At 44.4% G+C, this 12916-nt stretch overlaps 1 protein-coding gene across 3 annotated transcripts in view; it reads left to right on the top strand.

Annotated features, from left to right (window-relative positions):
* The first annotated feature begins 222 nt into the window (after window positions 1-222).
* LOC121853933 (junctophilin-1-like) overlaps window positions 223-12916 on the top strand; it is an 87108-nt gene continuing 74414 nt past the window's right edge. For 2 of the 3 annotated variants that reach the window (XM_042348343.1, XM_042348342.1), the window contains exon 1: window positions 224-946. In XM_042348343.1, the coding sequence (XP_042204277.1) occupies window positions 741-946 (206 nt within the window). In that variant the 5' untranslated portion in view covers window positions 224-740. Of the gene's footprint in view, window positions 947-12916 lie in introns of all 3 variants that reach the window. The other variant, XM_042348344.1, reaches the window with a different exon arrangement.

Below are 12916 nucleotides of genomic sequence, written 5' to 3'. Positions count from 1 at the left end.
GTGGTGGTGGTGGTGTACAGTGTGGCGGTGGTACAGTGTGGTGGTGGTAGTGTACAGTGGTGGTGGTGTACAGTGTGGTGGTGGTGGTGTACAGTGTGGTGGTGGTGGTGTACAGTGTGGTGGTGGTAGTGGGAGGGACCGTGCGCCGTAATCGATGCTGTGTGAGTGTGGTAGTGAGAAGCGAGTCAGTAGTGTGAGAGAGACGGTGTGGGAGCTACAGGTGTCGTGGTGTGAGGGCAGGAGGGAGGCAGCTGGGTGTACAGGTGTAGCAGCTGCACCACCACCACCGCCGCCGCTATACACTAGTGTCCCCTGGCGGCCTCCGGCGCTCTGCCTTGCCTAAAATGGCGGTGTTGGGGGTCGGCGCGCGCGGGCCAGGCTAGTGTGACGGAGCATGTGTCCGCGGCGCCCGCCCGCTCCCGTTCCCCCTGCTGCTGCTACTGCTGCTGCTGCTGCTCCTTCTGCCGCCGTCGCCGCGCCTCTTCTGCTCAACCTCCACAGCTGCAGCAGCACTGACTTCTTTCGCTGTTGTGGATATTGTGAGTGGCGAAGCTTACTGGTGCTGTGACCGCAGGTGGTGGGGGCAGCTGCAGCAGCCAGTGAGACCCTAGTGATCAGTACCTGCTTCAGTGATAACGTGAGCCCCTTCGTCAGGAGAGGCGGCGCCACGTGGAGCGCGCCCTGCTCGCCCACGCCCACGCCCGTGGCTGCCAGCAGCTGCAGCAGGGGCGGCCCCCACCATGGCCTCCACCGGGCAGGCCAGCGGCACTAACAAGGCTGTCAACGGCGGCCGCTTTGATTTTGACGACGGTGGGACTTACTGTGGTGGGTGGGAGGACGGTAAAGCCCATGGCCACGGCGTATGTACGGGACCCAAGGGTCAGGGCGAGTACTCAGGATCTTGGCATTATGGATTTGAAGTGAGCGGCATCTACACCTGGCCAAGGTAGGTCACCCGCCATCAGTTTACACAACACATGTTACCAACAATGCATCTGGGATCGTTACTGATTGTTACGTTACTGTGAGGTGGAGTGTTATGTTGGTCAAGGTGACGATAGACCGCTTATAGCTAGTCAAAGTCAGGTGAGCCGGTGAGCTGTGTTTTGAGTCAGGTAAACAAAGCTTAACTGATTGATAATGATTTAATCAAGAACAGGTAACAAGAACTTGGACCAAGTAATCGAAACTAGATGGACGAAAGTTAACGATCAGGGCCAGCTGGTCTAGTCTCAGGCAGTGACGCATACTCACGGCGACTGTGTTGAGGAAATTTGATCAGTGTTGCAACATTTACTGGCAAACTCGAAACACTGGCCACAAGCAGTCGAGGCTTTTCAGAACTTTTGATGTAATTAGATTCCATCATACACATACACACACACACACTCAGGTTCTCATCCAGTCACTAAGCGGTCTCCCTGATGTCCCTTTTCGTAGGTCCTAAGAATAGTCACTTAGCAGGAAGTTGCGTGACTATCCTGGGAGGTGAGGGGCGGGTCCTCCTCTTCTCCCCCCACAAGATGAACCAAAATTATTATACTTGACTCTGTGTGTCTATACCGTGAGTCAGGTGTGCCATAGATGGACTACTCGTGAGGTACTTGACACACTCCTGCATACTTGACCTAGAGAAGGACTCAGCCTCTCACATGTCGGATCAAACGAGTGTTACACAGACTAGGTACCTATGAGATGATGTACTATATGTGGTGTGGGTGACGATGGACCACGCTTTAGTACCGCTGGACGGATACATCCCTACACGTGAGCATTTTACAGTGGAGGAAGTTATCGACGAGTGTGTGGCGGCGGCGTGTTACTGCTGCTGCCTGGCCCACGCGGACACACACACACACACACACACATACACATACACACTCACACACACATACAATCGATGTCACTCTTTGTCCACCACTGTCTTCAAGCTCAAGTATATGGCGTCATACCCATGTATTCCTTTCACCTCACATTAAGGAAGGTCCCTCATGAAGCCCCACAACACGTCTGAAGGTCAAACACTGGTCCAATCTTTGTCAAGGATGTTGGATGTTTGTGTACACTCTGTCATCTGTGAGGACAATTGCTTCAAGACGATATAAACTTATGATACTCAGCTACGCCGTATATGACTTGAGGTTATGAGACTCCTATATTAAAGGTGAACTACAGGTTGTGTCCAGATGTGTCGGTGTTCACTCTTCTGTTGAATACCTACCAGAACGTTCCAAGCAGTGTCGGTGGGAGGGGGAGAGGGGGAAGTGCGTGCTTGTTGTTACGGGGCAGTAGCACGTGAAGGCACCCACCCCGCCCCCTTCCCTCCTCATCCTCCCCCTCTCCCCCTCCTCCCCCTCTCCTCCCTCCCCTCCTCCTCCTCCATCATAATCTCCCCCACGGAGGTCCAGAGTGTGTTTACTGTGCAGAGTCACCCCCTCCCCTCCCCTCCTGAACCGTGCCACACTACTCCTAGTAGCTGTAATAAACGATAAATACTCCAGAAACCTTGAGAGCCCCGAAGACCTTGAGAGCCCTGATGTTGCACCCCCCAGACCTTGAGAGCCCCAATGTTCCTCCCCAAGACCTTGAGAGCCCCGAGGTTCCTCCCCCAGACTTTGAGAACCCCGATATTCCTCCCCAGACCTTGAGAGCCCCGAGGTTCCTCCCCCAGACCTTAAGACCCTCTGGAATTCCGTGAAATAGATCTTTAGTCCTGAATTGTCTTAAAATATACCCCACTGAGGACCCTGGGAGTACCTTGAGCTAGGTGTTAAGACGCCTTGACATACTATTGGTGGCGACAACACTAGCAGAGAGCTCAAGTACCTGCCCAGAGACTGTCCCCAGTGCCTGCCAAGCTACACTCGTCCCTCTCCTGCAAAAATAGATCTCCCACTCTCAAGAAAATATCATATTTTACCTTCAAATTTTTACCTTCAGCTGACTCATGAAAGAGGCTACAGGTGGACATACAATAGGTAGTGTTGGTGTGTGTCTGTGTCTTTGTGTGTGTTTCTGTGTGTGCGTGTCTGTCTGTCTGTCTGTGTGTGTGTGTGAGGGGAAAATGATAATAGGGTGAGAAGAAACAAACGTCTGTGCCAGGGGACGGACAATGGCTGGTGAGGTCAGTCTGCTGGTGGATGCTGGAGAGAGAGAGAGAGAGAGAAATTTTTGATGAGATAAAGTGAGAGATCTCGGCTGATGTGTGGTGCTCGCCTGCTCTGCCCTGCCCTGCCCTGCCCTGCCCTGCCCTGCCCTGCCCTGCCCTGCCCTGCCCTGCCCTACCCTATTTTGTCGATGTTTTTACCCACACCCGAGTTTGTTGGATGATGGAGAGAGGATAAATTTTGTTGGTGTTTTTCATGAGAGACCAGTCCTACTTTACCTATGTCCTACTTTACCTATGTCCTACTTTACCTATGTCCTCTACCTATGTCCTACTATTCCTACTCTACCTATGTCCTCCTCTACCTATGTCCTACTTTACCTATGTCCTACTCTACCTATGTCCTACTTTACCTATGTCCTACTTTACCTATGTCCTACTTTACCTATGTCCTACTCTACCTATGTCCTACTTTACCTATGTCCTCTACCTATGTCCTACTCTACCTATGTCCTACTCTACTGTAATACTACTTTACCTATGTCTCTCTACCTGTGTCCTGCTTTACCTGCTTGTCCTACTCTGCACCTATGTCCTCTACCTATGTCCTGCTTTACCTGTCTCTTTGCCTATGTCCTCACTTTACTATGTCATCTGCCTGTGTCCCTACTCTACCTATGTCCTGCTTTGCCTGTAAATTGCTCTACCTGTGTCTACACTTTACCTATGTCTCCTCTGCCTATGTCTACTTTATGTGTCCTCACTTTACCTATGTCCTGCTTTACCTATGTCCTGCTTTACCTGTCTCTCTGCCTATGTCTCTCTACCTATGTCCCTCTTCCTATGTCCTCACTTTACCTATGTCCTCACTTTACCTGCTATGTCTCTTACACCTGTCTCCTCTACCTATGTCCCTTTACCCCTATGTCTCTTTACCTGTAATACTTTACCTGTCTCTTTACCTGTCTACTTTACCTGTAATACTTTTACTGTATACTTTGCCTATGTCTCTTCCTGTCACTCCTCTACCTATATATCTACCTGTCTATACCTTGTCCTCCTACCTGTCCTACTTTACTATATGTCCCTCTCTACCTATGTCCCTCTCTACCTATGTCCCTACTTTACTATGTCCTGCTTTATTTTCTCTACCTATGTCCTACTTTCCTATGTCCCTACTCTACCTATGTCCCTGCTCTACCTATACGTCTATATGTCTATGTTATTTTACCTCCCTTAAGATCATCAAAGAGGCTCCGTTGTTGAGCCTATTGTCGTCTCTCTCTCTCTCTCTCTCTCTCACACCGTATCCTTGCTCCCTAAGTCGCTTGAATAATGTGTGTGTGTGTGTGTGTGTGTGTGTGTGTGTGTGTGTGTGTACATACTCACAATGCCTCTAGTCATCCCATTGTTGTCGTGGTGTATTTGTACCAAACTATATGATAAAGCCACACACACACACACACACACACACACACACACACACACATTGGAAGTTTAATACAAATTTCTAAATAGAATAAATTAATAAATATATTTTTTTAATTCTACTAATTGTTTGTAAACACTTTTATTTCAGTTCTGATAATTAAAAAAAAAGTTAAATTCATATGTAAATTACTTTTTTTTAATGGTTCTAAGATGTGAAATAGCTATGGAGTTTTGTTTATCAGAGTTAGAGGTAATTCAGTAAGGTACATTGTGAAGTTTTCTTGAGTCGACCCCTGAAAAGAAAACGGCGCCAGACACCTATAGTATACACAAGGTTATGGGTAAACAAACACATCACCTTTACTACAGTATGAGTGAGTCCCTAACCTAACCTAACATTAACCTAACCTAACCTAACATTAACCTAACCTAACCTAACCTAACCTAACATTAACCTAACATTAACCTAACCTAACATTAACCTAACCTAACCTAACATTAACCTAACCTAACCTAACCTAACCTAACATTAACCTAACCTAACCTAACATTAACCTAACCTAACCTAACATTAACCTAACCTACGGACGCATGGATGTTAAAGCGTGTATGAATGCACAAACAGAGGAAAGCGTGTACGCATATTTACGCTAATAAACATACACATGTACCCTTATGAGCTCAGTGACACATGCACTTACCTTCATAAACTCACGTACGCACCCTCATGAACGCACGCACGCACTCTCATGAACGCAAGCACACACACACACTCCTCAACGCACGCACTCTCATGAATGCAAACACACAGTTTCATGAACACACGCACTCACTCTCATGGACTCAAGACCACACACACACACACTTCAACACACGCAGGCACGCACTCTCATGGACTCAAGCACTCACTTTCATGGACTCGCACTCAGGCACGGACTCATACACACAGACAAACCCGCGTCAGAAGATGGCATAACAACACGCCTCCCCGACGTGTCTGAACGCGGCTAAAATTCTCTGTTTGTCACGAAACTTTTGCTGAGTTGAGTGAGTGTGTGAGTTGAGTGAGTGTGTGAGTTGAGTGAGTGTGTGAGTTGAGTGAGTGTGTGAGTTGAGTGGGTGTGTGAGTTGAGTGAGTGTGTGAGTTGAGTGGGTGTGTGAGTTGAGTGAGTGTGTGAGTTGAGTGAGTGTGTGAGTTGAGTGAGTGTGTGAGTTGAGTGGGTGTGTGAGTTGAGTGAGTGTGTGAGTTGAGTGGGTGTGTGAGTTATTTGAGTGAGTTAGTGGAGTGAGTTAGTTGAGTAAGTCGGTTGAGTGAGTGAGTTGAGTGTGTGAGTTAACTGAGTGAGTGAGTAACATTAGACAACAGTATATAACAAGTAACATTAGTGAGATGGAAAACAAGTAACAAGTAACACTTAGTAGATAACATTATCCAACAAATATAACACCAGGGACTGAACAACATATACCAAGTAACGTAACACACAGACCCGTAACAAGTAACACTATGCGGGAAGACATTCACCTCGTGTAACTAAAAAAATAAAAATTATTTCTCGAGAGCAAATTCATTTATGTTTTAAAATGAAAATAAATGGGGGAATTTTACGAGATGTTGTTATATAGAATTGCAATGTTTTTCACTGGTGGAGTGGTACTGCCTTTTGCCTCGCAAGCAAGATGTCACGGGTTCGATTCCCGGGCCGGCGGAAGTTGTTCGGACACTCTTCCTAGTCCCCTTGATCCCCGTTCACCTAGCAGCAAAGTAGGTACAGGGTACCTGCTGTAAATCGAAAGTTGCGAATTCGTATTCAGGGACAAGTTGCTGGAACTTTCAATAACTTCCAACAATCTGTTAATTCAACAGATATTTTATGTAAAAATATATACAGAATCTCTGTAAATTACACAGAAAATGTTTGGCAACAATATAACCAGTGAATTTTCCTGTAAATTTTACAAGATTTTGTTAACAGTGTTACAGAATACAGGATACGTCACGTCTCTTACGAATCGACCAAAAATTGTCATCGTTTTCCCTAACCTGTGATTTTATCTTCCTGATTGCTTTAGTGTTGATCAATAGCGTGAGTCGGGGATGACCTCACCTCACCAAGTTAAACTAGGACAGGTTGGGATAGAATAGGTCACGAAGGGTTTTAAGTAGGTCAGGTTTGGTTTAAACTAGGTCACGTGTGGTTTAAATTACTTCAAACTAGGTCAGGTGACGCAAAATTAGGTCAAATTGGTAGATTCCGTGAGGTCAAATTGGCAGATTCCGTGAGGTCAAATTGGCAGATTCAGAAAGGTCAAATTGCCAGATTCAGTGAGGTCAAATTGGTAGATTCGGTGAGGTCAAACTGACAGATTCAGTGACGTAAATTGAGCAGCTTTCAAGACCTCAAGTTGTCAGCTTAAAGTGTCAGCACGGCAGACTCTTGAGGGAACAAATCATCCGATGTCAGATGGTCAGACTTCCTGAAACTGACACCAAACTGCTATAGTGAGTTTTATACGTGTTGGGTGCCAAATTCATGGGGGAGGGGTGAGGGGGGATGGAGAGGGAGGGTGAAGGTGAATGGGGTGAGAGAGAGGGAGGGGGGAGAATATGAGAGAGGGGGTGAAGGAGAAAGAAGAGAGGGGAGAGAGACCAGAGAGAGGGTGTTGAGCGAAAAAGAGAGAAGAAGAAGGAAGGAGAAAGAGAAAGAGAGAGAGAGAGAGGAGAGAGAGGAGATGGTGAGATGAAGAAATGAGAGAGAGAGGAATGAACTAAGGGAGGGAGAGAGAGAGGGGGAATAAGAGGAAGGGAGAGAGAGGAAATAAGAGGGAGGGAGAGGGGGAATGAGAGAGAGAGAGAGAATATATTCTGAGAAACTAAGGCCGTAGGTCAATGAACAGAGCTGTTTATATCTTGTGTGGCAGCGGCGGCGGTGATGGTGGTGGTAGTGGTGGTAAGGAGTGGTGGTCGTAATTGTAGTAATAGTGGTAGTAGTGATGGTGGTAGTAGTGGTGATGGTGGTAGTAGTGATGGTAGTAGTAGTAGTAGTGGTGGTAGTAGTGATGGTGGTAGTAGTGTGGTGGTAGCGGTGGTGCTAGTGGAGGCTGTCTGGTAAATTTCGTCCCAGTAACCACAATACATACATACATACATACATACATACATACATACATACATACATACATATCCTCCCAGGAAACACACATAGTCGAAGGAAATAATTAAATAAAACTGATAAACACACAGAAAACAAATAAACAAGAATAAACAAAACAAGATAAAACTACCAATTAATTATCTACAAAAATGACAGTAATCAAGGTTGTGTAATTAATCGAGACGAAATTAATTACTAAGGTAGATAAACAGCTGTGCATTTTTCAAAGTCTTTGTTCATTAAAAAAACGAAAATGAATAAAAAAAAATACTTGTTACTCATTTTGTTGTTTTGGTTATTTACGACAAAGAGTAAACAAATAATCAAACAAATACACAGGAATATACTTATCATTTCCTTTTTTCACTTTCACTATTATTTCACTCATTTACGAACGCTAGGATTTTTTTTAAACCAAAACATAAACAAAACCTCAATTTACAAGTAAAATAAATAAACAAACAAATAAATAAATAAATAAATAATTAAATAAATAAATACATTCTGATATTTTTTTCAAGTTTCAATTATAATATTACTTAAAAATATATTCAATTCCTTCTACTTTAAAATAAATAAACAATATATTCCCATAATTATCGAACTTTATTATATTTTTTCTTTACCTACGAATATTGACCAAGAAATTGACACTACAAAAACTCGTACTTCTACCGAGTTAAGAGTACTGCCGGTATACAGGGTCTGAGTGAGGGTACCGAGTTGTAATACAGTATCTCACATGTATATAGGCAGTGACTAGAATCAATTGTACTGCCTTTGCATTGTTGAGTCGCGTATAGTTTTTCACAAGTTTATGTGTTTTGTGTGAGGGCTTGAGGTCTTAGCTGTTTGCTGTGTGTGTGTGTGTGTGTGTGTGTGTGTGTGGGTAGGAGAAAGCTTGGCTACTCTCTGCACAGCTGTTTGTGTACACGGCCCAACATAGGTGCTGCAGTTCCTCTAGTCAGCTAGCATACCCCTCCCAAGGTTGTCAACATAAGGAAAAGCTTCACATCACCACACTACCACACCATGTTACAGGTCCACCACACCATATTACAGGTCCACCACACTGCTGCCCCCCCCTCCCCTCTTGGATAATACCTCCATTCTCTCACCCCACATCCTCCTCCTCACCCCCTACTTCCCCCACCCCCACCCTAACCCCTACGTCAGCTTCATCTCTCAGGTAGTAGGGGAGGGGAAGGAGGGGAGGGGTTACATGATACGAAAGAATACTGCAACTGTACTTGATATGTAACAAGAATTTCATGACACACACACCCCACACACACACACACTACACACACACACTACACACACACTACACACACACACACACACACACACACACACACACACTATAATTGAGTTCCTTAATTTCCCGAGTCGCTGCGTGTTCGATTATTTTTTTGTCAATACCCTATCACTTTAATAGCTCTAAGGGGACCGTGGTTTATAAGCCTTGTTATGGGGAATCATCCGAGAGAGAGAGAGAGAGAGAGAGAGAGAGAGAGAGAGAGAGAGATTCACAGAGACAGACAGACAGGCAGACAGACAGACATACAGAGAGACACAGATAGACAGACAGACAGACAGAAAGAGAGAGAGAGAGAGAAAAGAGAGACAATAGATGTGGTGGTGGTGGAGGTTGGCGGAGAAGGTAGAATGTTGGTGCCAGAAATAGTCGACCACAACAGCTTACTCGGGGCAGCCATCTTCTTCTTCTTACTCTTCCTCTTCTTCTTCGTCTTCTTCTTCTTCATTTTCTTCTTCTTTTTCTTCTTCTTCCTCTTCTTCGTTGTCTTGTTGTTGTTGTTGTCCTTCTTCTTCTTGTTTTTGTTCTTGTTCTTCTTCTTGTTCTTCTTTTTCGGTTTCTTCTTCTTTTTGTTCTTCTTATTCTTCTTCTTGTTCTTGTTCTTGTTGTTCTTCTTGTTCTTCTTGTTCTTCTTCATTCTTCTCTTCCTGTTGGCTCTTCTCCTGTTACTATTGCTGTTGTCATACTCTCATGTTTCTGTTGTTTCCGTTGTTTACTGTTATGAATCTGTTGTCACTGTTATAAATCTGTTGTCACTGTTATAAATCTGTTGTTACTGTTGTAAATCTGTTGTTACTGTTATAAATCTGTTGTTACTGTTATAAATCTGTTGTTACTTCTATAAATCTGTTGTTACTGTTATAAATCTGTTGTTACTGTTATAAATCTGTTGTTGCTGTTATAAATCTGTTGTTGCTGTTATAAATCTGTTGTTACTGTTATAAATCTGTTGTTACGTGTTATAAATCTGTTGTTGCTGTTATAAATCTGTTGTTACTGTTATAAATCTGTTGTTACTGTTATAAATCTGTTGTTACTTCTATAAATCTGTTGTTACTGTTATAAATCTGTTGTTACTGTTATAAATCTGTTGTTGCTGTTATGAATCTGCTGTTGCTGTTATGATTCTGTTGTTACTGTATCTGTTGTCACTGTTATAAATCTGTTGTTACTGTTATGAATCTGTTGTTACTGTTGTTAACGTTAAAAGTTTCATAAAAAAAGAAACAAAAAATTTTAATTATTGAACCCTGACTTGACCTGACTTGACCTTACCTGACCTGACCTGACCTGACCTGACCTGACCTGACTTGACCTTACCTGACCTGACCTAACCCAACTCAACCCATTTTCTTCTTTAGTTTTGTTGTTACTTAATATATTCATCAAAATATACCTGTATAAAAGCCTGGTTTGGTTAGGCTAGGCTAGGCTAGGCTAGGCTAGGCTAGGCCAGGTTAGGTTAGGCTAGGTTAGGCTAGGTTAAGACGTTGTACTGCAGGTCGTCACAGGTAAGATAATCTAGTGTAATCACTGGGCCCATCACCATGATTGTGTGTGTGTGTGTGTGTGTGTGTGTGTGTGTGTGCGTACAACAGACTTCCTAAAGAACCTACACAGGGTGATAAAAAAAGTCTCTGTACACCTGTAGTAATTAACCATACAGGTGGCTTCGTTATCCAGTCCTAATGAGTCGTAGTTCTGATAGGTTAGGTTAGGTTAGGATTGATTTCTTATTGACCAGTCCTAATGGGTCGTAGTTCTGATGGGTTAGGATAGGTTAGGATAGGTTAGGATAGGTTAGGTTAGGTTAGGATAGGTTAGGATAGGATAGGATTGAGTACTTATTGACCAGTCCTAATGGGCCCGAAAGAGAGAGACAGAGAAAAACAGACAGACAGATAGACAGAGAGAGACGGATAGAGAACAAGACAGACAGACAGACAGACAGAGTACAAGACAGACAGACGAACAGAGACAAAGACAGAAAGACAGAGTACAAGACAGAGAGAGAGAGAGAGAGAGAGAGAGAGAGAGAGAGAGAGAGAGTTTTTTTGTCACTCCCCGCTCTACACCCAGACTCCCGGTTACCTAAAGCTGTCGGCTCCTAACTTCCGGGTGTGGAGGGGAATTCCCGGGGCCATCTTTGCTTATTTAACGGTAGAGGTCATGGTCATGTGTAACTACCTCAAGCATAGTGACCTCGTGTGTTTGTTGATCTGGGATTACTACTGCTACTATTGCTATTACTGTTGCTATTACTACTATTACTACTGCTATTGATATACTACCCCTACCACCAATAATAATACTTTTTTTTTTTTAATAATGGCCGCCAGCCTCCCCCAATAGCCACACCTTCGCCGCCATTTTATTACCTTATTATTAACTATCCTAATACATAAATAGCTACCCTGGCTGTGTTGAGTTAGTTGAGCCGCAGATCTATGCGGCATTCAGTGACTGTAGCCTCATAGTCAATATCTGCAACTGTTGTCGGCTTTGGGGCCGATGCTCTCGTTCCCCTGAGGCAGAGCAAAGCCCACCTAAGGAGAGAGAGAAGGACAGTCGACATCTCATCCAGGCTGTAACATAACTTCTGGGCTGCTGCTTCTGTTCGGATAGCATCTACTATTACTATTACTTATACTACTACTACTACCATCATTACTACCACCACCATTACACTCCTACCACTACCATCGCCAATCAGAAGACGTTTCTATAAGCGCAAAATAGTTCAGCCAATCATAGGACGGCCCAATTGACACCACAAGTACCCTCAGCCAATCAACACACGCCTCTAAAGACTCCGCAAAGAAGCTCAGTCAATCATAGGACGGCCCAATAGACACCACAAGTACCCTCAGCCAATCAACACACGCCTCTAAAGACACCGCAAAGAAGCTCAGCCAATCAGCGGTAGTTTTGTTGCCAGACGTGAACAAAAGAACCTTGATTGGCCATTTGGCTGGTAGACGTTCATGTGATCGTTCCGGTTAGGTTAGGTTTGGTTAGGTTAAGTTAGGTTAGGTTAGGTTAGGTTAGGTTTGGTTTGGTTTGGTTAGGTTAGGTTTGGTTTGGTTTGGTTAGGCTAGGCTAGGCTAGGTTAGAATAGGTTAGATTATGTAAGGTTAGGTTAGGTTGGGTTAGGTTAGGTTGGGTTAGGTTAGGTTAGGTTAGTTTGTACACGTAAATTACCCTCAACTAGCTAATGACTGTCGTGTATACTGTCTCAAATTGGCAGAACGAGCGTGTTGGGAATCATTACTCGTCAGTAATTGCAAACGGGGGCGGCGAAATGACCGTGATTTGACACATAGTGAGCAGTCTGTAATTGCGTGATTGGACCTGACCACTTGTACATGACGAGTATTTGTACACGCAAGACCTTACCTGAGGGGACATATTAAATTATCGGATCACCTGAAGATTAGGCACCCCAGGTCATTTCACTTGATTAAACGATTCTAACCTAACCCAACCAAACCCAACCCAACCCAACCCAACCCAACCCACCAGTGTAGTGAAGACCGTGCAATATGACTCACATATTTGATACTCAACCTCGAAGCAACCAAAACCAACCAACCAACTACCCAAAACCAACCAATACCAACCAATACCAACGAAAACCAACGAAAAACAACCAGTTGATGGGAGTAGTTAAGCGAGCAAGAGCAGATGGAGTAGAAAGGAAAAAAAAATGTTGATAAATATATAGTTGAGGGAGGAAGATAGGGAGTAAGGTAGATACTTCTCTCAGATCAGGAGTAGAAGCAGTTAAGGAAGTGATGGTTGGCCGAGTTGCTTGGCACTTGGCACTCTCCCCCTTCCCCTTCCCTCCTTCCCTCACCTCCTCTCCCTTTCCCCTCCCTTTTCCCTCCATCCATCCATCCCTCTCTC

Source organism: Homarus americanus, unplaced genomic scaffold (assembly GCF_018991925.1).
Source record: "Homarus americanus isolate GMGI-L3 unplaced genomic scaffold, GMGI_Hamer_2.0 scaffold18703, whole genome shotgun sequence".
NCBI lineage: Eukaryota > Metazoa > Arthropoda > Malacostraca > Decapoda > Nephropidae > Homarus > Homarus americanus.
Note: the sequence above shows the minus strand (reverse complement) of the source record. Positions and strands in the feature narration are given on the sequence as shown.